Genomic DNA, 23,023 nt, shown 5'->3' with positions numbered 1-23,023 from the left:
GTTAAGTCATCATAACTATTTCACTTTGCCCCACATTCCCCTACTACAAAACTGCTACTTTGCTTTCAATTCAAAATTATATTCAGGTGGCAAACGTCGGCTAACTTGTGATTTTATACTGGCTGGATAAGATTTCAATAAAATTTAAATTTATAAATCGAAAGAAATATTTTTGTGAATTTTAAGAAAATCATATCCGGACGGTTCAAATGTAACCATTCCTGGTTTAAGTTTCTCTATTTGCTTAATCTCAAATGCTATTGGGAATTTGACGGGATGGTTCTCGATCCTCGCCTTTGAACTCAATATGTTCTTTCAAACCTAGAGTTTTTACATGATAGGTTTTGTGGCAACACGTTTGAGGGGTTTCTTATTTATTTTATTTTACATGCACGGGAGGAGGGATGCAATTATATATCGCTCACTCTTTTCAGCAACGTCACATCACAAAAAAACGTGATTTTTCTGGAGAGCGATTTACAAGCTTAAAAGTAAGATATCATGTAGTAAAACTTTTTTTCAAAAAACCGATTGATTTTTTTTTACGCATAAGGTTTTTTTCTAGAAAATGTGGTCTTTCTTCTCTGTTTCAGGAAGAAGTGTACAAAGCGTAAGTTTAAAAAAGCTGCTTTTTTAATGGCATTCTTACACTAATTTTTAAAGATACTATTTCAAATATCTTAACCATCTCATTATTGTTAATAATTATTCTCCTTACAATACCAACATAAATGCGACGCTTCAACTAAAAAATAAGAATGAAAAACGCTCTTTTTCATATGCAATACTGTTTTCGGAATAAATAATACCATATTTCATTGAACGACACAGATGTTTCATGCCTAATGGATCAAGCACAACCCAAGATGTGACTTTCTTGGAGAGGACATTTAGAAATCACTTGAAAATGCAAGTACGACACTTTTGATCTCTAACGGCAAAATACTAAGTTATAGAAATGCAGGTCTTTCGGTGATATGCTACTCATTCATGGCAGTTCAAAAAAAGGCAAAACTCAAAATTGCTAAATTTTGAGATATGACGTTTTTAAAAGAAATTAAGCGATATATGCATAAGTTACAGTGAAAGACCGCAAAAATTAAAGGTTGATTGCTTTCACCAGTGAATCACCGAAAATAATATTTCTTTGGCCGATATCTTTAATATGTGAATGTTGATATTCATTGGCTAATGTCGACATTTACTCGGTTTTGGACGAAATTCCGACACAGTAATATAGGGAAAATCATGGAGAGTCGCCGCAGAGAGGAAAAATGCCGTACCCTTTGTATTTTCTTGCAATTACAGATGGATTGCAGTAAATAGTTCCACCAGTGTCTCGGGTTATTGAAATCTTTTAATAAATTTCACTTTTACCTCTTCTAATCAACTTTTTCTAGAGAATAAAAAAAATATATTATTTTAATTTATGTTTTATAACTTACGGGCTTACTAGCGCACAGACACTTATTGGTCTATACAAACAGGCCGCCTTGAATTCTGAATATTTTGGCATACTGCAAGCATTAACTTCTTGTGTCAACAATGAAGCAAGAAATAGTTTTTAAATGTCATACTTTGCAATCACGCATAGATATGCATGATTTGCTTAAATAATAATTTAATGTTCATAGAAGGTTTTTTTCGGAAGGTTATAAAACTGTTTCAGAACGCCACTGGTGTTTTACTTATGAAGCCTAACCTGTTCATAATTAGGTTTGTTTGGAAGTCCTTTGCGACTCAATTGTTATTTGACTTTTTGGAGACATTCTGATTCACGGTAATTGTCTAACCAAGCTAGACAATTCCGAAATAAGTCAAAAAATAATAATAGTATTTTTTTTTCAAAATCTGTGACACGTGTGCCACGGCTGATTTGCTGATTCCGCATTGAACTACCCTAATTCTAAGATATTTTCTACAGCAAACATAGAGACGGATTGCCCTGGATTTTTGTTTTCATTAATTTCTTTAGCTGATCATTTTAATTTCTTCCTGGGTTATGAAAAAAGGACAGCCTAAAAATGTAAATTTACATTTAGATGAATTATAGAGCTAGACTTTGAAACAAAATGTATAATAATCTGGAATCATATGTTATTTTTAAAAAAATCTAATCGATGAAAACTTTGTTTTCGGATATTCAAATGTTTATTTAAAAAAATAATCATTGAATAAATACAAAAAACCCGACTACGTGAAAACAAACAAAACTAAAAAAAAAAAAAAATCAGCCCAGCAGTTTAGAATGTTATAAAGAATTACTGAATAACCAATGAAATAATTTTATAATCGATACACACATAAGACAAATCATAAATTCAAAAGCAGAATAGAAGGATCAACAGCCGTGGCCCATTCCTTTTTGACCAACCAAGAAACACCATAAAATTTGAATGGACCCCGACTGTAGATCCTTCTATTCTGCTTTTTAATTTATGTGATTTCAGTAGTACTTAATAACATTCTAAACTACTGGGCTTATAGTTTTACCTTTTTAGTTTTTTTTTTTTTTTTTTTTTTTTTTTTTTTTGGCTTTTACGCAGTGTAGTTTTTTGCTTTTTTTTAATAATTATTCTTCATTTTACACTTTTAGTTAATTTTCATTGATTTAGTTATTATGGTTATATGACGATAAATTTTGCAGTCTTGCCATTTCATTGAGAGAGCTTATATCGTGAGTATTATGTAACTTGCGGTGGTCTTAACTATTGAAGATTTGGGACCTAATTCGGCTTAAAGCTACATATTCTTGACCTTTAGCAAAAATGCGCGAACTTAAGTCAAACACAGCTATAAAAACAGTTAGTATAACTGATTATGACGCGAGCTTGAAAACGCCACACCGTCAGTCAAATCTTACAGTCTCCCAAAACTAAAACAGCCCGTGAAAAAGTACGCGTCATGAAACTCAGTGCCCTGCATCACGATAAAAGCATGCAACATATTGGAAATGAAAATCGAATTAGTAAACAAAATGCTGTGTCGCACGCAGGTAGCGTGCGATACGATCCCGAACCGACAATATGGTGACTGGTTGTTGATATGTTGAATTTTGTTTACTGTCATGTGTTTAGTGACACTCCCAAGGTTAAGACAAGCCGATTGACGTTAGAATCATCAAAATTGGCCAAGGCGTTTAGCCTCTATGGCGCCACATAGGAACAAACATACATGCATAGATACATACTCATAAATACATTACCCTCCTTTGCGTCGCGCACGCGTAGTCGGGTAAAAAGGGCAAATTTAGGGAAGTCGCAGCAGTATTTATTTTTATTTCATATGAAATACAGTTGGCTCTCTGTTTAACGACGCTCTATTTAACGACTTTCTCCATTTAACGACGGCTTTTCACGGTCTCAGATGGTCCACTGTAGTATTAAAAGCATTCTATTTAAGGACGATTTCTACTTAAGGACGATTTTTGTGGTCCCTTGAAAGTCGTTAAACAGAGAGCCAACTGTACTATTATATGTTTTATTTTAAATCTCCTGCTTTATCAACCATATATGTATTTTTGTGATTAATAAAAAAATATATTTCACCTTAAAAGACCTCTTTTTACCAAAGAAAACTAATAATTTGTAAAACGTTTGCATATCGGCGGCATCTTACCATAATCTTGGGGGAAGATGACCGATATCTTTGGGGTAAGATGTTGTATGGAGAATTAATACACAGTGTTATAAACTCAGTTGCAATTTATTAAAATGAAATACATTGGTGAACATATTACGTATACATCCAAACAACATTGCCTTTTAGTTCGTTTCTTTGTTCCATTTTTCACTTAAGTAGCATTTCTACCCCTCTATAGACTGCACATTAGTATTTAAATTTACAACAATTTTTGGAGCCAATAAATGCATACAGCATAACTATGCAATTATATTTCCCCGCAGGACTTTTTTTGTAGTAGAATCATTTAAATCTCTAGGACGTGTCCGAAAACTACGGGCATCTTACCCCTCAAAAAAGTTCGTAGTATTCACTCAATTTATTGGACATGATGTCGGTTCCCCTAGCACCACGCAGCAGACCCAGGTGAACCCCATTAATCGACTAATAAAAAGCCTATACTTCAAGCTTATTAAAACTGTCAGAGTTATTATTACCATAATAACGACTAATATGACGGTTATAAGTTACGAATGTGGGGATATGATTTCCGGTACTTGCCTAGAGCACTCGGGATCACAACATCATTTAAAAACACCACTTAAAACAGTTATCAAACAAAAAATATTTGAGTACTCTCAATGTGCATGTGATTTCGTACCAACTGACCAGCAAACCGTTTTTGCTCATTTTGGGGAGTGAACCACGTTTTACGGCATTTTGTACAATACGGCGTCTTACCCCAATCCACCTAATTTATTAGTACTTTTTAATGATACGCTAAAAAATCAATTTTGCAGCCTTTTTTAGGGCCAGTGTAGCTTAGCAAACTTAACACGAGAATTACGGGAGGGATCATTTTGATCCCAAGCTAACTTATTTTGTTTCATGCTTCTCTGTATTTTCATAAAAAAGTTTAATCTTTCCTTGACATTTCCTAAATAATTGCACTGTGTAATAAAATAATGTTGTCAAGAAAATTGTATTTTTTTAACCTAAACCTAAAAGTGTGGGCAGGTGTCCTTTTGACACTTTTGAAAAAAAAAAATGAAATGCAAATACATTTACTGGTGCTGAAGCAAAAACTCAAAAATGCCTCTTAGAACATATTATTGCATGAGCATGAAGCATTTGTAATGTTTTTGTACATAAAAGGGATCATTAAACGATAGTTTATAAAATGGAACTGAAGCAGCGCTGGTGATTTTTCAGGCATTTTAAACCTTTTTAAAATACTTCATTATATGTCTTTAAAATATCTGCATCCCTTAAATAAACTGCGTTTGTTATAAATATGTTTTTTAAACTATTTCTTTACAAATACCTAATAGGGCAAAGGGAACTCGGGTCCGCCGTATTTCTAGGTATACGCAAACTGCCGTAATTCTAGTGTTAAACAACGTAATTTGATTTTCATGCAAAAAATGAGGAATCTTGTTAATCAAAGCACTTTCAATATTTCTGTACGTTCCTGGTACGGTGTGGGGGGTTGACTGGGTACAATTCAACGACGCAGTAACGCAGCAGATTTAAATCGTATTGAAAATCTGTGATCATTTTGAAAGCGGCAAAAACAACTCCCAGTAAATTCTACTTTAGAAAAGCTTCGATTTGAAAAAAAATCACAAGAACAATAAAGTATCTTACAGTTTTCGGTGGCTTATTTTTTGATGCTTTTAACACTATAAGAAAAAGCCTTAAGCAACAAAACAGAGCCATTCTGACGAAAGTAAAAAGTTATAAATAATGCAGAAAAACACTAAAATTCCAAATCATTGTTAACCGTGTAACAAAACTCCTTTCAAAGTGTAAGACACTAGAGTTTGAAAACAAAAGATCAAATCTTTCATAGAAATCACCTTACTAAAGAATTAGTAATAAAATTATAAAGCAATTACAAATATTTACTCCAGTTATCTTCTTATTAAAGTACTAATTGAAAGTGGTTGTTGAATAGGATGATTTTTCTTTTTCCTATACAACAAAAATGTGTAAAGTCGCTTTTGTTTTTGGATGCAGATAACTGAAACTACTTTTCCGTGTACGCGTAGCATACTAGAATTTAACAGCTAATAACAACATGAAATTAAACCCAGACACTCCAGCTGGCATTAGAATGAGTCAGCACAAAGCACTAAATCAGCGAAAAATACGAAAGCTGTTTAAACCATTGCCAAACAGCAAAGATAATTCCTAAAGTCTTAAAAATGGCTAAATTATTATGATCGGTTTTACCACAAATCAATGCTTGATTATGTAGAGGTGGAAAATTTTGCAAACGTTAACGATTTCAGCAAGAATCTTTAGGACTAAATTTCATATAAATAGAAAACTGACACCAGATGAACCTATCTCCCACTGGATACTGCAAACATGAAGTCCTACTTTGCTACTCTGCTCGTTCTCGTTCTTCTCGTTTCGTTGGCCGCTGGTAAGTACCACGAAAACTCATTAAAATAACATGAAATATCCGAAAAATGATTAATAACAGTACATTCATGCTTATCCATAATAATATTTTTCTATAAATAATGAAAACACAAGGATTAATCAAATTTAAAGCATACTTGAATGCTTTTAAAACCAGAAATTTGCTAATGTTTAGCAACAAACAAATAATAGCAGAAAAATGTTGCTTAAGCACTAGATGGGTAAACTAAAATTATTGACTTTGATTCGGATGCATGATGTATATATTTATCTTATTTTTTAGGGAACATGTGAAAAATACTCGATATCCTCATCAGATTGGTAAAATTTTACGTCAGGTTTAAAAATTTTCAGGCATGAAGTTGCAAAAGCAAAACATACTTATACGGTCTTCATTTTAAGAAAAAACTTGTATAATGAGCTAGTTATTTATCTACTTCTTATCACAACATTGTATGTTCTTACTTCTTTACCAAAATAAATATATCTTTCATAGTTCGTTCTAGATTAAAAGTAAAAATAACAAAGGAAACACTACATACAAAACATTGTATTTTTGCATGGCAAAACGAAGAACACTAGAGTCATAAATTAGTATTTGGTGAGGGGGGTTGAGAAAAAATTCCACCGACTACTGCAAGGTATATCTCATTTGGTACGAATTGTCTTTACTAAGAATGATCCGTTTTTAACAGTTTTTCTCTACGTTTGAAAATTAGTTGGGTCCACATTTCTTTTCTTTTCTTTTTTTTTTTTTTTTTCACATTTGTCCTACCAACTTGAAATGCATTGTATACCTTTCAAAATGAAAGATAATTTGAAAGAAAAAACCAATGAATAGCTCCTGTTTCTAAATGAGTAACTAAACATATTTTCTAAACAAAAATCAGGAGGATTATATTTGGCTCAGTCAATAGTGGATTTTGTTGAACTCCCCACCCATCCCTCAGTAAGGTCCAAATACATCGACTGTGGCTAGAAATCAATAATATAAAAACATGTGCAATGTAACGTAAAAGGAGAACATAAAGATACCCCAATAGGTTTATGATTCAACATCGAAACTGCTTGCATTTTTACGACACGCTTTCTTCCTCTGACATTGTGACTGTGCACGCATTGTTACAAATCGCGTGTAAAAGTGTTCGTTACCACAGAGCCAAATTCAAAGTTCTTTATTCATTAATATGAATAACTTACGGATATGTTAAGTCATTTATTAGAAGAATCATTTTATAAACAAGCAGCTCTAATCTCAAATAGAGTACCGCTTAAACAATTCAAGTATAGTACTGGTTTGTTTACACTATGCTTTTCGTTTAAGGTAAAAATTTGAGGTTAAAAGCGACTGTTTTTAACCCCAGTCAAAGAAAGTTGAAGCTTTTAATTCTCAATTTGAAAACCGTTAGAGTAAGCGACAATTTAGGGCAACATGCTATAGGAGAAGGATTCCAAAATTTGGACTCAAAATGAGAGATTGGATAATACATTTTAATAAAAGTATTTCAAAAATAACTATCAATTCTGGCAATGGACCATAAAGTGAAAGTTCTACCATCCCCTCCTCCCGAACCCCGAAAAATTAAGGTAAACAAGCATTAATACAAATTATATATCGAATGTTATGAAATACACCACACACACAGTCAAGTTTGGAGTTTTTCCGACTCCTGAAAAAAAAAATGGTAAACATTGAGTGCAACGTTAGTTTTAAAATGAGAGTATAAGAGTTTTTTGGTATTTTTATCCTTCCAGCGTTGTGTTTTAATCAGTTTTTCAAAATATTAAAATATATTGCATTCCTCCCATTGCTCTCAAAATGATTCAGCCGTCTCTCCCTATCTCTTCTGAAGCAGACCTGCATACCAAATTTTGTCTGAATCCTTTTTTAGATAAAGCTGTCCCAAAAACAATTGTTAAATAAAGTCATCCACACTCCATTCCTTGTTTGAGTCATTGAATAGCTCCAAAATTTGCATCTGAGGTAGATTAGTTTTTATTTGTAGTACTTTCTGTGATACAGCAGTTACGCATAAAAAAAAAAGAAGTTCGAGTTATCCATCTCACTTAGAACAATCGGCGTAAAAAATACGCATTACTAATTCACATGAGAGTTCCTACGTGTACCGAATTTCGTTCAATTTCATGCAGAAGTTTTAGAGTCAGAACCCTCCACCCCCCCCAAAAAAAAACACCTTTCGCACACATACACCAATAATCAACAGGGATTCAGCGCATCTCAAAACGTGTAAAGCCATCGAAATTTGCAACTGTTTACTACTTTCTTAAATCTCTATTAAATCTAGATTTTTTTTTTACAAAAATAAAGCTAGTAAAAGACGAACATGAAAGTTTGATAAATAGTTTATATCGAACAATGATAATTTTCCTATGTTGCAATCTATGAAGAGTCAGTTTCGGTAAAGGAAACATAGGGTCAACAGAAACAAACTGCATTAACGTACTTGCGTCTATTTTTGAAACTGTACAATTGGTAAAAGAAAAATAGGCAGCATGAAGACGACATTTTGAGAATTCTACGCGTTTCCAGTTATTTTTGTTTTAAAATAACACTGTGAAAACAGTCTGTTGTATAAAGACCTTCTTATACATCTAGCTATACCGTTGTAGAGTGAGCTGCGGTGAATGAAGCATGCTGTAAATGAACAAACTTTACGGGTAAACTTGTAGTGATTTATGAAACTAGACTATAAAAACTAACTAAAGAAAAGGAAAACTAAATCGGTTTTAATCACCTTTTCTTCTGATATTATCAGACAAAATCTCTCTTAAGCCTCCCGCCATGCTGCAAATGTTTATATTATTACATTTTTCATCTCTCAAGCACTTCAGAAGAAATAAAACGTTAAAAATGCTTCCTTACCCCCCCAAACCCAAACCATTACAGCGAAATTATTGAAATGTGAAAAATATAGGAGAGGTGTCACCATAAAATAGAGGGTGATGAGGAAAACAGGGTTATGTTTGGATTTAGAAGATCAATTAACATAAAAATCGGCATAAATAATTTCGGACGGAATTTTCATGTCGAGTTGTGTATTGATAAAAGAAATAACTTGCAAAAGATCCGTGTAAGTATCTTAAATAGCCTTGAATCAAACAGTTTAAGATGCTTGATGTGTCTATTATTAGCACCAATAAAACTCAATTTGTTTTTCAGGTCAACCCACATCGAATAAAAGAGCTGCGCCTTCTAAAAACAAAGATCGATACAGTAGTTCCTCGGGAGATGATTCTGATGGAGCTAGCTCAGGTGCCGGTGCATCAGCAAATAGTGGAACCGGAAGCGGTCAAGGGGTAGGAAGTGGAGCAGGATCAGGAAGTGGAGCAGGATCAGGAAGTGGAGCAGGAGCTGGAAGTGGAGCAGGAGCTGGAAGTGGAGCAGGAGCTGGAAGTGGAGCAGGAGCTGGAAGTGGAGCAGGAGCTGGAAGTGGCGCAGGATCTGGAAGTGGCGCAGGAGCTGGAAGTGGCGCAGGAGCTGGAAGTGGCGCAGGATCAGGCAGTGGAGCAGGCGCAGGAAATGGACAAGCAGGAAGTGGATTCGGTTCAGCATAAAGAAATGCACTCGGTTCAGGAACTTGAAAGTTTAGTATTGTAAGCTTACTCAAGAATTGAAGAGTAGCCAAATAAATATGAAAAAGGTGTTAATGCAGAGAATAGTTTATTTCTAAAGTTAAAGATAATATAATATATGGTTTTTGCACTCAAAGAGGATCTAAACGAATACATCAATGTTCTCCACGCAACTTTATAGCAACTTTTGTCTCAATACTTATATGTATAACCAGCTACATTAAAACCTGCATTGACACTATTTTAAAGTTTATTTTCTGTTTAATGCCTCTTTGTAACTCATTGTTTGTACAGAAATGTTTTGATAACCCAGTCAAACTGAAAGGGATAAACTATCTCGGATTAAATTAAAGTTAGTCACAGGACCTCAACTGCATGACCCATTACAATATTATTCAAGTACAAACAAAACATTATGATGTACTAAAGTTTAAGTGTTCATTAAATTTGATGCTTTGAATTATAAAGTATATCGACTTTTTAAAAATACTATAAAAATTAAATACATTTTTGACTTATATTTTACTAACATTTTTTAACGAAAAATTGCATTTTCAATAAGTCTATATTTCAATCATCACATTATGAGGTCTACTAGGAAATTTTATTTACACCGAAACAAAAAATAATTGTAATAAGGGATATAAGTGAAATTGATTTCGTTAGCTATAGTAGTTTAATGGTAACATTTTAATGATAAATACCTTAAGGGAAAATATATGAAAAAGAGTTTAGCTCAAAAAGTTCACTTCAGCATTCGAATTCATTTTTCTCAGTAAAATTGAACTTCTCGTATTTAAAACCGGCTTATGTTTTACTTTCGTGCTAAACACTTAAAACAAATGATGCAAACAAGTGATGTAAATCGTTCTGTGAAGTGCTTTCCTAAATTATGAATTATAAAATGATTTTATAAATATTTTATCAGAATGTATTTGCAAAAGTCCTTTTGCAACAACTTGCAAGCGTTGCAAGATAACTTGAAATATTTGATTTCTATTATCGAAATAATTTCTCAGATTTGAAATTTCCAAATATATCGTCGGCAATGATGCTAAACTAACGAGTGAGTCATTCCATGTCAATAGACCTAGGGGTCCCCACTCGACCATCTCCGATTTGGATGAAATTTTATAGAGGAGTAGAGATGCCTTTAAAACTAATCAATGCAAATTTTCAGCTTCCTAGATCCAAATCCTGAGGATATAGGATCTCCGAAAAATGTGATCCAAAATGGCGGATCAGCTTTTTGTGCCAAATTTTCAAGTTTACAGGAAATTTTATTAGACTGGAAGCCTGAAATTTTAGGCGCTTTAAAGTATTGTTGACCGTTAGTATATTCAAGTATTTTTGTGAATTTGAGCTCTTTAGATTTTGTGTTGCATGCGCGTGAACTTATGAAAAAGCGCGATGGGAAATTTTTTTCCTGGATTTTACGTTGTCATAAAATCTAAACAAAGATAATTCAAAAGCTCGTACTGCGTGATTCCATTGTAAAAATGCTTGTTATTAATGGGTTACAGTTACAGAGCTTAAATATGTATTTTCTGGAAGATATTGTGATTCAAAGTGGCTATCAAAACTCTTCAAGTGAAAAATAGCCTATTTTCAAATCGCTATAGCTCAAGTTTGTCAACTCACATCTTCTTTTCGTTTATATCATTAGAAAGAACACACTTTTTCCTTTCAAAATAAATTTTTTCTTCAATGGTGATCTTTCGAATGAGGATGAAAAAAAACGAGTTTGAAATTATGTCAGTCGTAACGAATTGCCATGTTCAATCTCAGATTACGGGACATTTTATAACACTGGAAGCCTGAAATTTTAGGAGCTTCAAGTACTTTTGGTTGTCAGCTTATTCTAATATTTTTGTGAGTTTGAGCTCATTAACTTTTGTGTAGCACGTATGCAAAGTCTTGACAAAACACAGCAGAGAACCTTTTTTCTGGATTTTAGAATGTCATAAATTCGGAACAAAAATGATTCAAATGCTCGAACTTTGTAATTCTATTGTTGATATGCATGTTTTTAATGGGTTATAGTTGCAGAGCGTAAATATTGATTTTCTAAGAGATATTGGCATCCAAAGTGGCTATCAAAATAGTTCACATGAAAAATAGTCTGTTTTTTCATTCCCTGTAGCTCAAGTTTGTCACATTGCATCCTTTTTTCGTTGGTACCATGAGAAAGAACATATTTTTTCCTATAAAAATAAGTTTTCTTTTCGATGGTGTTCTTTCAGATAAGCGGGAAAAAATGAGCCTGATATACTATTTGTCGTTAGCGAGAAAATCTCGTTCTTAAATAAAGAATGGTGAATGCCGTGGGACAACCGACTTATAGGGACTTTGCAACTGTTATAAGTCAGAAATAGTTTTTTTTATTAATCTTTTATAAAGATACTTTGCAAATGAAATATGATAAAAAAAAATTATCTTGTTCTTTCTAGTGTATCAGTCCGCTTCCTGAACAAAATACTTTTCTGATTCCAACATATTTCATTTACAAAAGAACTTTTTAAATGATTAATAAAAAAACTTTCTGACTTATAACAGTTGCAAAATCCCTATAAGTCGGTTGTCCACGGCATTCACCATTCTTTATTTAAGAACGAGATTTTCTCGCTAACGACAAATAGTATATCAGGCTTATTTTTTCCCTCTTATCTGAAAGAACACCATCGAAAAGAAAACTTATTTTTATACGAAAAAATATGTTCTTTCTCATGGTACCAATGAAAGGAAGAGGCAAGGTGACAAACTTGAGCTACAGGGCATTAAAAACAGGCTATTTTTCATGTGAACTATTTTGATAGCCACTTTGGATGCCAATATCTCTTAGGCCTGGACTCCACATGCGCGGAAAAGCGAAAGCGTTGGCATAAACGGAATTTCCGATTCAGTCGTATTTCCGCGCAACGGGTGGTTTTGAGAGCAGAAAAGACAACGCGGAATTCTAGAGCGGAATTCCAGAGCGACATCTGCAGGTGGCTTCTGGACGCTCAGCTTTTTGTTTTGGTATCAGCGGGAAAAATGGATGATCAAGATGAAGAGATTGCCGTGGCGAATTACATTTTTTAAATTTGACCACTGCAATTGAAAAATAAATAAATAAAATAGAATGAAAAGGGGGACAAAAAAAAAGCATTCTAGGTAGCCGAGGAAGATACTGCAAGAACGGGAAAAAACTAGGCTTTCAAGCTACTTTGATAAAAGAGCTGAAGGTGAATTCTACCCATTCTTGAACGATCCACTGTATATGTTTTTATGATAAGCTTAGATTTCGCGAATTTGACATTGCTGGAGCCAAAGGAAAAAAAAGCAAAAAAAAAAAAAAAAGGTGAATGAATAAATATTTACTTGAATAAAACTCCAAACAAAACCATTCAGTGTGGGTAAGAAAAATTGAAGATCATGAAAAATTTAGATTACACACGACGTATATTATTTCTTCCCCTTTTTGGATAATGAAACAATAATAATTTCAATTATTCATTCATATTTCAATATTTTAATTTGATTTAATATTTCATTAAGGAAAACTATTGTTTTTCTAAGAGAGCAATTTGGAATTTTAACTATTAGAATCAGCCAAAAATAGTGAAATTTTGGTGTTTTATCTTCCTAAAGAAGTTTATGTGCCTGAAGAGGGGGAGGGAAGGATTTATATAAATAATATATAAGAATGTAACAAACTAAAGTAAAAAAAAAATATGATGACTAGATTTTCAGGAAAACCACAGTTGGTTGAATAGCAAATTACACCTCAACTGTTGATATTATCCATTCATATTTCATTGTTGTTAAGCCAAAACCTAGTAACAAAAGATACTAGCATTTTGCTGGTTTTATAGAACGTTTTGTTAACATTTTATTTGAATTAAATTTTCTAAGAAATTTGTTAGTAAAACTCATAAAATCAAAATGAGAAAGAACACATTTATTAAATCTTAATTTTACACCCCAAAAAAATTAATTTTTTTCATTTCATACCATTTTACCCACAACCTTATTATATAATCATTACTGGCCTAAAATATTTTGTGTTATAAATTTTAATATATTCTTCTTAATTTTCATTGTTCACTAAATCTCATTATGTTTAATTTATTTAAATATTTTTAATTCTAATCAAAAGCATTTTAATCATTCAAAGCTTGCATTTTTACAAAGCTCACTAATATTTCACACATCAGTGAATCAAAATAACACACAAATAAATATTTTTTTTTATTTAAAATGTTCCATTTATTTACATATTTTAACTCAATTTATTCTGCTGTATTAAAAGTTCAATGTCAGACATCGCTTTTATATATTTTTTCTCCCTGAAAGGAATTTACATTTAACTAGAAAATTTTTGAAATGGGATCATCTTTAACTAAAAATTCTCCTTTGCTTTCTTGACAGCAAAATGGCAGTTCTACTTAAGTCATTCCTGCATCAGCATTAATGCTCCAATCCTTCTTTTAATGTGTTTGCTGGATCTGAAATATAAAATAAATTTGTTTACACACAAATCAGGTAACTGCAGCAGTAGAGCCTGATGTAGATCCTTGACGGGATCAATGGTACAGGCAGAAAATTTTCTTTAGGGGTAAACTCTTTCCTAGCTTCAAAGCAAAGGTACAACAACATATGTATACACAGACACACAACCAGTTTATAAGGGTTTGTCCTTATCAGAGCTATGCTTTTATTATGGATGTCATTCATAAAGGCCAAAGTTCCTTCTCCTCTTTTTTGAGGCCTCACACTTTCTCAGGAACAACACTCTTCTGTTTTTAATCTGAGGTGATTATTGAATAGGGCTGGAGTCGTCATAGTGACAATAATTTTAAAAAAAAAGAAAGAAAGAAAGAAAGAAACTGATATCCAGCACAACACATAAGTATATAACTGAGCAGTGAGCAGTAGATACAATCATTGCAGTTCAAGGGATGTTGAAAAAAGCTAAAATTCTCACTTGAATCTAATCTTTAATAGAGGGTTAGTTATCAGATCATTTGTATAATGTTTGAAATTTGATTCAACTGAACAAGCTATAAGAATATACTTAATATACTTACTAATAAGTTTTTAATAATTGGTTACAAAGCTCATTTTTGTCGTGTAATTTAGGTTTAGTTGCTTTGTTGATCAAAGCAGATAATTTTTAATACTTCTTGATTTGAACAATCATTTCTATGAAAGATAGTTTTGCCAAAGCAAAAATATTTTTGGAGGGTGTCGCATACAAACATTAATAAGAGCTCGAGTATAGAAAATGTTCAGTTAAACTATTTTCCTTTAATGATCTAGTTCTCTTAAATGATTTATTAATTAATACTTATATATAACTCTGCCAATCATATCGTCTATTTTGTACTCAAAATATTCATCATAGACTGCTTTGAGGCACTACACACTTTATATTCAAGTTTCGAATTATTTTCTAATAATAATATAGGCTATTCGGATTTTCTAAGCAATCCAAAGAAAAACAGTTAACCAGTAGGATAGGGTTCTGAAGAGAGCTCTGTTTTTTATCCAGAGCAGGAGCCGAGCAACCCCTGATCCAGCAGCCCCAGAGGAAAGAATTTGGAATAGAAACTTGGAGGACACTGACTACGAACACATTAAATGTGCCCCAGTCACCATTAGTGAACTCGGACGTCAAACTCTTCAATCATTACCTTCTGGAAACCCTATGTTGATGAGAGTACTTGTTTTTTCAACTTGGGGGAGTACCAAAGGTCTACCAACAGGAGTCTTAAGTGGCTGGCTGCTTGCCATTAATGCCTGGTTTGAACAATGGTGGATTGAGAAAGATACTTATAATGAAGCTTTTGCTAACTTAAGAGGCTGTAGGCAATAAGGATGTTTTGAATTACTATTACAAAGTATGACATAATAATGCATCTGAAGTGGAGCATTTCAAGAAATTTTTTTAAAAATATTCTTCATTAAAAGTTTAAAAAATCAAAACAAAAACAAAAAAAAAAAGAAAAATTAATTTGAATTTTGTCATCTTGAATTCAAATTATGTTTTTCGCAATCACGAGTGTGTGTTTGTATGTGTGTGTGTGGGGGGGGGGGTATGTGTATGTGTGTAGGCATGTGTGTTTGTGTCTGTGTGCAGTCATGAGTGTGTGGGTAGTTGTGTGTATGAGTGTTTGTGGGGGCGGGGTATGTGTATGTGTGTGTGTAAGCATATGTGTTTGTGTCTGTGTACAGGCATGAATGTGTGGGCAGTTGTGTGTATTTGTGTGTAGGTGTCTGTATGCATGCGTATGTGTTTGTGTATGTGTGTGTATGGTGGTGTTTGTGTATGTGTGTGTATGGTGGTGTTTGTGTATGTGTGTGTATGTGTTGGTGCATGTATGTATGCGTTTGTGTGTAGGATATGGACGCAACCTGGAGACTGTTTTCGCTAGAGGAGCAGCATCGTGAGGCCGGCCGACGCGACGGGTGGTGCTGGCAGAGGGTGGGAAAAATGATAGCACGCCAAAAACAGTCAAATGAAAGCAATAAGCAATCGTGATTGCTCAAAAATTCAAACCAACTGGGTAGTTGCAATCTAAGTACCCATATTTTGTTGATCTAAAATAGTAGCTGAGAGTAACATTTCATTCAATCATGTTGGGCACTGCGGGTTAAGTCTTTGATGCAAGAAGTTTTCCTCGGGCTCGAATTCTGATATAAGAAATATCAACCGGGCTCGGGCTTTCAAAAATGAGCACGAACTCATGAGTAGGGGCGGACTGGGTCTCATAGGCGTGCGGAGGGCTTCAGAAATGGGGATACCACTGTACCAAGAAATTGAAACTGCATTTAGAAAGGCTCCCATATTTGCTCGCTTAAGGAAAAATTTAAAATATTTTGGGTAAAAAAGCATTTTTGAAGCGTATGAGGTAAGAAATTAATGAACCTACAAATATAAAATTTTAGCCACTTTTGTATTAACTTTCATTTTTATGTGCTAATGGGGGTACCACGGTACCCCTGGTGCCCCCCGTGACACGCCTATGCTGGATCTACCAAGAAGGCACGAACCTTGACTACCAAAAAGGCACCAAAAAATAAATAAATAAATAAAACAAAGGTGCCCAGGTTTGAGGGCAGGGAAAAAAAACGAAGGCGCACTTAATTTTTGACATCTTGAATTCAAACAATGTTTTTCGCAATCACGAGTGTGTGTAAATGTGTGTGCGTGTAGACGTGTGAGTGTAGACGTGTGTGTGTAGACGTGTATGTGTGCAGATGTGTATGTGTGCAAACGTGAATATGTGCAAACGTGAATGTGTGCAGGTGCATGTGTGTGTGCGTGTGTAGGGCATATAGAACTCACCACCCAGGTTTGGTCCCGCTTGAGTTTGTAGAGGCTCAGGTCCAAAAATCTTAAGTTTAGCTTTGTATGAATGCAAACAATTTGTGATGACAAATTGTGGCGACAAAAATTTGTCTACCTAATAAAATATGAAATGAGCTAGACTTATTGTCGTTGTCATGATAATCTGAAAAATCAGTGCAACATCACCCTCAGTCAAGGGAGTTAATAAGCAATTTGTGACTGTTCAAAAAAAAGAACATCTATGATGGACAAAATGTAAGGTATTCACTGGGCTGACAAGAGGTCATCTCAACCCAGTCGGAAATTAGTGACCCGGCTTAGAATCCTGGTAGCGTGGTTAATAAATTTTACAAGGAGTTGGGGATCGGTCAAACTAGGATCCTGCCTTGGTTTTCCGTGATCCTGAGTATTTGTACACTGTTAAAAATTCAGGAAGATTTTCTGGTAATTGTTACTGTAAAATTGCATCGCCGACGCATCGCTGATTTTTACGGTAATTTATACCGGAGAAATAAGCGATCCCAGCGCCAATTGGTTGCTGCGGCCTACCGAGGATACCGTAAAATTTTACAGTAGCATTTGATTTTTACGGTAATAGTTACTGGCAACATGGATGCCAGTAACAATTACCGTAAATTTTCCGGAAAATTTTTAACAGTGTAGGCAGATGCGAACGGTGGCACGAAGGGTCCACAATATCATATTTGTCAACGAAGCAATTACATGTAACGGTTACACATACACAATACCTTATCCGACTTCAAATGCTTAACTTCAAGAAAAAAATCTAACAAGAAAGAAACATCCTTTAAATAATAGAGACGTACCGAGTAGCACTTTGGCCAAGTAGCAGAGTACCGAGTTCCAATTATGTTTTAAAAAATACCATCGACACACACGTAACGAATTATGAACTCATTGGAATAGTAGTATAGACCTCCAAATCCAAATAATCGTTTTTAAAACAAAATTCCAGCTGAAATTTAATTATGCATTATTTAAAAGATTTTGTTTAACTCAATAATTTTACAAATAAGTTATTTTTTACAGAAAAAATAAACAAACACATAAAAGGTAGGATTAATCAAGTTGGAATTTAAAACAAATCATATAAATCGATACTTCCAGTCCAGCAAACTTAAATATTTTTTAAAAACAAATGAAACAACGTTAAAAGCACAAATGTGCAAGAGCACTGCAGACACGTATTTCCATATTACAAGGAACATCTTTTTCAGTGCATAAAATGTGAGCTAATGAATGTAAAAAAAATCAGATATTTGTCGGATGTCTTTAAATCTGTAAGCTCACATTTTGTGCATTGAAAAAAGCATTCCTTGTAATGTCAAAACACGTGTCTGCAGTGTTCCGGCATATTTGTGCTTTTAACGTTTTATTTTTAAAGAAAAGGTATTTTTATGCTTCTTATAAATAATTTTGAAAGTGGCAAAAATCCATTTAATATTATAAACATTTCATATTTTCTGTACTTACCTTTTTTGCCTCATTTTTAATAAATAAGTTTCATCAACTTTGGGGCATTAAAATATAAGATTTACTCCATTGAAGCATAACAAACTTCATTATTCTCAAAATTTGAATTTTACTTGTAAATGATTGCAGTATATTATATGCTTGCACTTTTTTATTAACTGTAAAATCTGCTTTGAACAATATTAAATTATTTACAACTGCTCGGTGTTGGCCGAGTACCTGATCAAAATTTGGCCGAGTACCGAGTAGTTACCGAGTACTCGGTACATCTCTATTAAATAACCTCATTCAGGAATATGACAAATCCTGGGCACTGGTATCACCCGTGATTTTCCCATCAATTTTTCTGAGGGTATACTCCCAGTAATATATTACGCACAATAAATGTACGTGATCATAAACATAATAAGTCATAATGTAAAAATTTTTGAAGTTTGAGGGTATACACTATTTTTGTAAAAAAAAATGTTTGAGAGTATACGGCATATATGGAGTATACCCTATCAAGGGTGCCCATATGCAAAATTGCAAGGGGGGGGGGGTTCAGATATTTTCTCCATGGTTTAGCAGGATATTTTCCCGATGGAAACTGATTTTAGTGCAGGTTAGAATTATTAAAATTTGACGTTTTTGATAACTTATTCATTAACAGCTGGAGAAGAAACGTTTTCACATTTTTGCAAAGAAAAAAGTACTAAAAGCAAGGAAGTTCTAATTTCAAGGGGGGGGGGGGGGGTTGAGCTCCCCCTTACCCCCCTATATGGGCGCCCTTGTACCCTATGGGAACACCACTGGGTATCACCCAGGATTTATCGCACAACTAAAAAAACCTTGTCAAACTTCCTAAAAACAAAATCTATCAGAGTGCCACTGATTTTTACCCATAAACTGAGAAATAGAGCGCCTAGTACTTACAATTTTTTTTTCTAGATCTAAAAGTTTCACTTTTTGTGCTTTTTTTCAATAAGCAAATATTAAGTGAAAACCTTATACAGTGAAACCTGTGTAAGTTGACCACTTGCGGTGCAGTACTTTGGTGGTCAACTTAGACAGGTGGTCAACTTATAAAGGGGGTAATGATTTTTTTTTTTTTTTTTGTCATTTCTTGCACTATGTATTTATTTTTTGACTAACTGACACTTACTCTTTCCATTCAACTCACTTTCATTGTTTAACATTACTTTGAAACAATAATTTAAAATGTTATTCAAATATTTTTAGAGGTTATTTTTCTCAGAATGACGTATAATGTGTCATGTAAATTTAAAATTTTAGTAAATTTATCAAAAAAAAAAAATCATTGTTAATAAAAAGTTATTTGATATTAATAGTTCCTAAAAATTCATAGCTAATCAAAAATAACGATTTTTTGCTTATTTTTTTTTCATATACATTTATTACATTTATAACCATGATGATCTACTTTTCAACAAAATAACTCTTTATTGAAGTTTGGCGCACTTATTAGACAATAGTTTTCGAAATTCCATATGTGTCAGCTAATTTTCTCTGGATTTCTCCCTTTTCAATTATTTTTAATATTTCATACTTTTTATTAATCTCAAGTTCAACTTTCTTTTTGAAGCCACACCTTTTTTTTAAAACTATAACACAAAGAGCAACAAGCTGGACTCTCATAGTTCTAAAAGGCAGTTGAAAATGAAAATGTCCTATTTCTTAATCCCTTGCACCAGAAATACTGCAATGCAAGTAACTTTTACTCTAGCACAATTCCAGTGTTGCCACAAAACATTGCAACTGGAAAAAAAATACTTTGCACTTTTCTACTAACACATGTTTCCATTGAACAGAGAGTACAAAAGGTAATCTCAAAATAGAACAACAAATGAAAAAAACAAGTTTGGAGAATAAAAGTGTTCTTAAAGCTGGTCTGGCATCAAAAATATTCTTGGAAAGCTATAAAAAAAAATAATAAAATAAAATAATTTGCTAAATTAAGTTTTAAAAAATAAACCAAGTGGTCAACTTACAAAGGGTTTTTTACAATACTCCAAGCCAAATTTTGGGTACATTAGTGGTCAAGATAGACAGGTGGTCAAGATAGAAAGGTGGTCAAGTTACAGAGGTTTTCCTTCATTATACAAGATAGGACTAATTCCGTTCCTGACAAAAGCGGTCAACATAGACAGGTGGTCAACTTACAAAGGTGGTCAACTTTACAGGTTTTACTGAAACTACTTTCCAAGTTTTTACTACAAAATCATGCAAATTAGCAAATATGTTTTATCTATCAAACTCTGTACACACAAATATACATATTGTAATGCAATACAATAATTAATGATTTCAGAGTGGTGAGAAAATTATACTCCTTCAGAAGAAAAAGTTCGGAAAAGTTTGTTATTCTCTGGCAATATGTTAACAAAATACACCATAACAAAGTATGACCTACCAAACGCAACATTTAGAAGGTCAGCAATATTGTACTACATTACAGTGATCGAGTACAGAAGATTAACTTTTCAAAAGGTAAAATATCAAAACTATGGCGTCATTACATGATTTAAAACTCAAATTAACAAAAAGAATGATCAAACAAACGGCTATCAATACATGTATTAAGCAAAAAGGAGGGTAGGATTCTTCAAAATCCAAAATGAAAGAACTAACCTTGTACTTTCGTAGAAGTATAAGTCCAGTCCAGTATTAAATTCATCATCCACCAATTCATCTGATAAAGTTTCCATCTATTGTTTTTTTCTCTTCACCTCCTTTTTCTGTGCTTCTGGGGCTGAGAAAAGTGAATGTTTAATACAATTAAATGAAACTATGCACATATTCATTACATTACAAAGTTATGATAAGAGTTCAACAAAATTTCCACTTACCGCAAATGTCACATTTTGTCCCAAGGTTAGCGCATCTTATCGCTACTTTCTTCTCGTTGTTAATAACAGCAAAAATATTTCTTTAATTCTTCCATTAAAAAAAATTGATGATACAGCATACGTTCAACTTCGGTGGCCGCCATTGCTAATGTTTACAATCTGAAGTCGAGCTCCTATTGGCTGTTAGAATGCGGAATCCGCTGACGGAAGCAGAAAAGTTGAAATTTTTCTACTCTCGATTCAGTCGCGTTTCCGTCGGGCAGAAACGGAAAAAAATCTGTTTTTCCGATTCCGCATTCGGTTTCAGTCGGTTTTCCGCGCATGTGGAGTCCAAGCCTAAAAACAATATTTACGCTCTGCAACTATAACCCATTGAAAACATGCATATCGACAATAGAATTACAAAGTTCGAGCATTTGAATCATTTTTGTTCAGAATTTATGACATTGTAAAATCCAGAAAAAAGTTTCTCTGCTGTGTTTTATCAAGACTTTGCATACGTGCTACACAAAAGTTAATGAGCTCAAACTCACAAAAATACTAGAATGTGTTGACAACCAAAATCCCATTATCTTTGTTTAGATTTTATGACAACTTAAAATCCAGGGAAAAAAAAATCCCCATCGCACTTTTTCACAAGTTCACGCGCATGCTACACAAAATCTAAATAGCGCAAATTCACAAAAATACTTGAATATACTAACGGTCAACCATACTTTAAGCGACTAAAATTTCAGGCTTCCAGTGTAATAAAATTTCCTGTAAAATTGGTGTAAACTTGGAAATTTGGCATAAAAAGCTGATCCGCCATCTTGGATCACATTTTTCGGAGATTCTAGATCCTCAGGATTTAGATAGGAAGCTGAAAATTTGCATAGATTAGTTTCAAAGGCATCTCTATTCCTCTATAAAATTTCATCCAAATCGTAGATGGTCGAGTGGGGACGATTTGAAAAATTAGGTCAGTTGACGTGGAATGACTCGAGTGTGAAAATTGGCACTTTTCAGGAGAGCCAAACCACTGAATATAATGTTTTTCCACCCGACGCGTTTAGTTATTTTCAATGCTTTAATTTTTATAGATAACTTTAGTAATCTATAAAAATTAAAGTTTAGTTTTACTAAGAGTAAAAAACTATCGTTTGAAGTAGTCATAACCAATAGCTCTTTTTGAGTGCTACGGCAACCACCAAATCTGAAAAACGCGATTTTTCATATTCGTTAGTTTAGCATGGTGCCGATGATTCAATGCGCAACGCAGTAACCAAGTCGCTTAACATATAAGCAGAACAGTCAGCTTTTTTTTCTTTTCTTGGTACTAGAAAAATAGTTTATTTCTTTGTCTTCTTTCACAAAGCAAATATACAGTTATGCCGGATTTTGAAGCAAGAATTTGATCACCGAATAATGTTCAAAAACGGAAATAATTTAAACTCATAGCTCATCTTTCCGGTTGTATTTCAAATTAGTATAGACTGTCTTTGAAGCATTTGTTGAAATTATATTTGTAAACTGATTTAATAAAAACTAGATAATGAGCAGTAATAGCTGAAAAAAATATATAGAACTTACAAATACTTTTTTTCAGACTGATTTGCACTAAGCGGGTAATAGACCAAATATAATGTCTATAGTACTAGGTGTAGTTAAGACTTGTAGTACTTAGCGTATAGTCTATAATGTCATTGCCAATGAGCATTTA

At 33.4% G+C, this 23,023-nt stretch overlaps 1 protein-coding gene across 1 annotated transcript; it reads left to right on the top strand.

Moving 5' to 3' along the window:
* Positions 1-5,880: 5,880 nt before the first annotated feature.
* On the top strand, positions 5,881-9,886 carry LOC129231544 (uncharacterized). The gene is made up of 2 exons (XM_054865889.1): positions 5,881-6,052; positions 9,233-9,886. Exons 1-2 carry the CDS (start codon positions 5,995-5,997, stop codon positions 9,625-9,627), a joined length of 453 nt encoding a protein of 150 aa, XP_054721864.1. The 5' UTR covers positions 5,881-5,994; the 3' UTR covers positions 9,628-9,886.
* The last annotated feature ends 13,137 nt before the right edge of the window (positions 9,887-23,023 follow it).

This window comes from Uloborus diversus, chromosome 10 (genome assembly GCF_026930045.1).
Source record: "Uloborus diversus isolate 005 chromosome 10, Udiv.v.3.1, whole genome shotgun sequence".
Classification (NCBI taxonomy): domain Eukaryota; kingdom Metazoa; phylum Arthropoda; class Arachnida; order Araneae; family Uloboridae; genus Uloborus; species Uloborus diversus.
The sequence above is the reverse complement of the archived record's forward strand: the minus strand, read 5'-3'. Positions and strand labels throughout refer to the sequence as shown.

Bases quoted from the DNA above. Each gene is read 5' to 3' on its own strand.
- LOC129231544 (XM_054865889.1), top strand. From the start codon at position 5,995: ATGAAGTCCTACTTTGCTACTCTGCTCGTTCTCGTTCTTCTCGTTTCG. The intron at 6,053-9,232 runs GTAAGTACCACG...TTTGTTTTTCAG, and splicing joins TCTCGTTTCGTTGGCCGCTG to GTCAACCCACATCGAATAAA.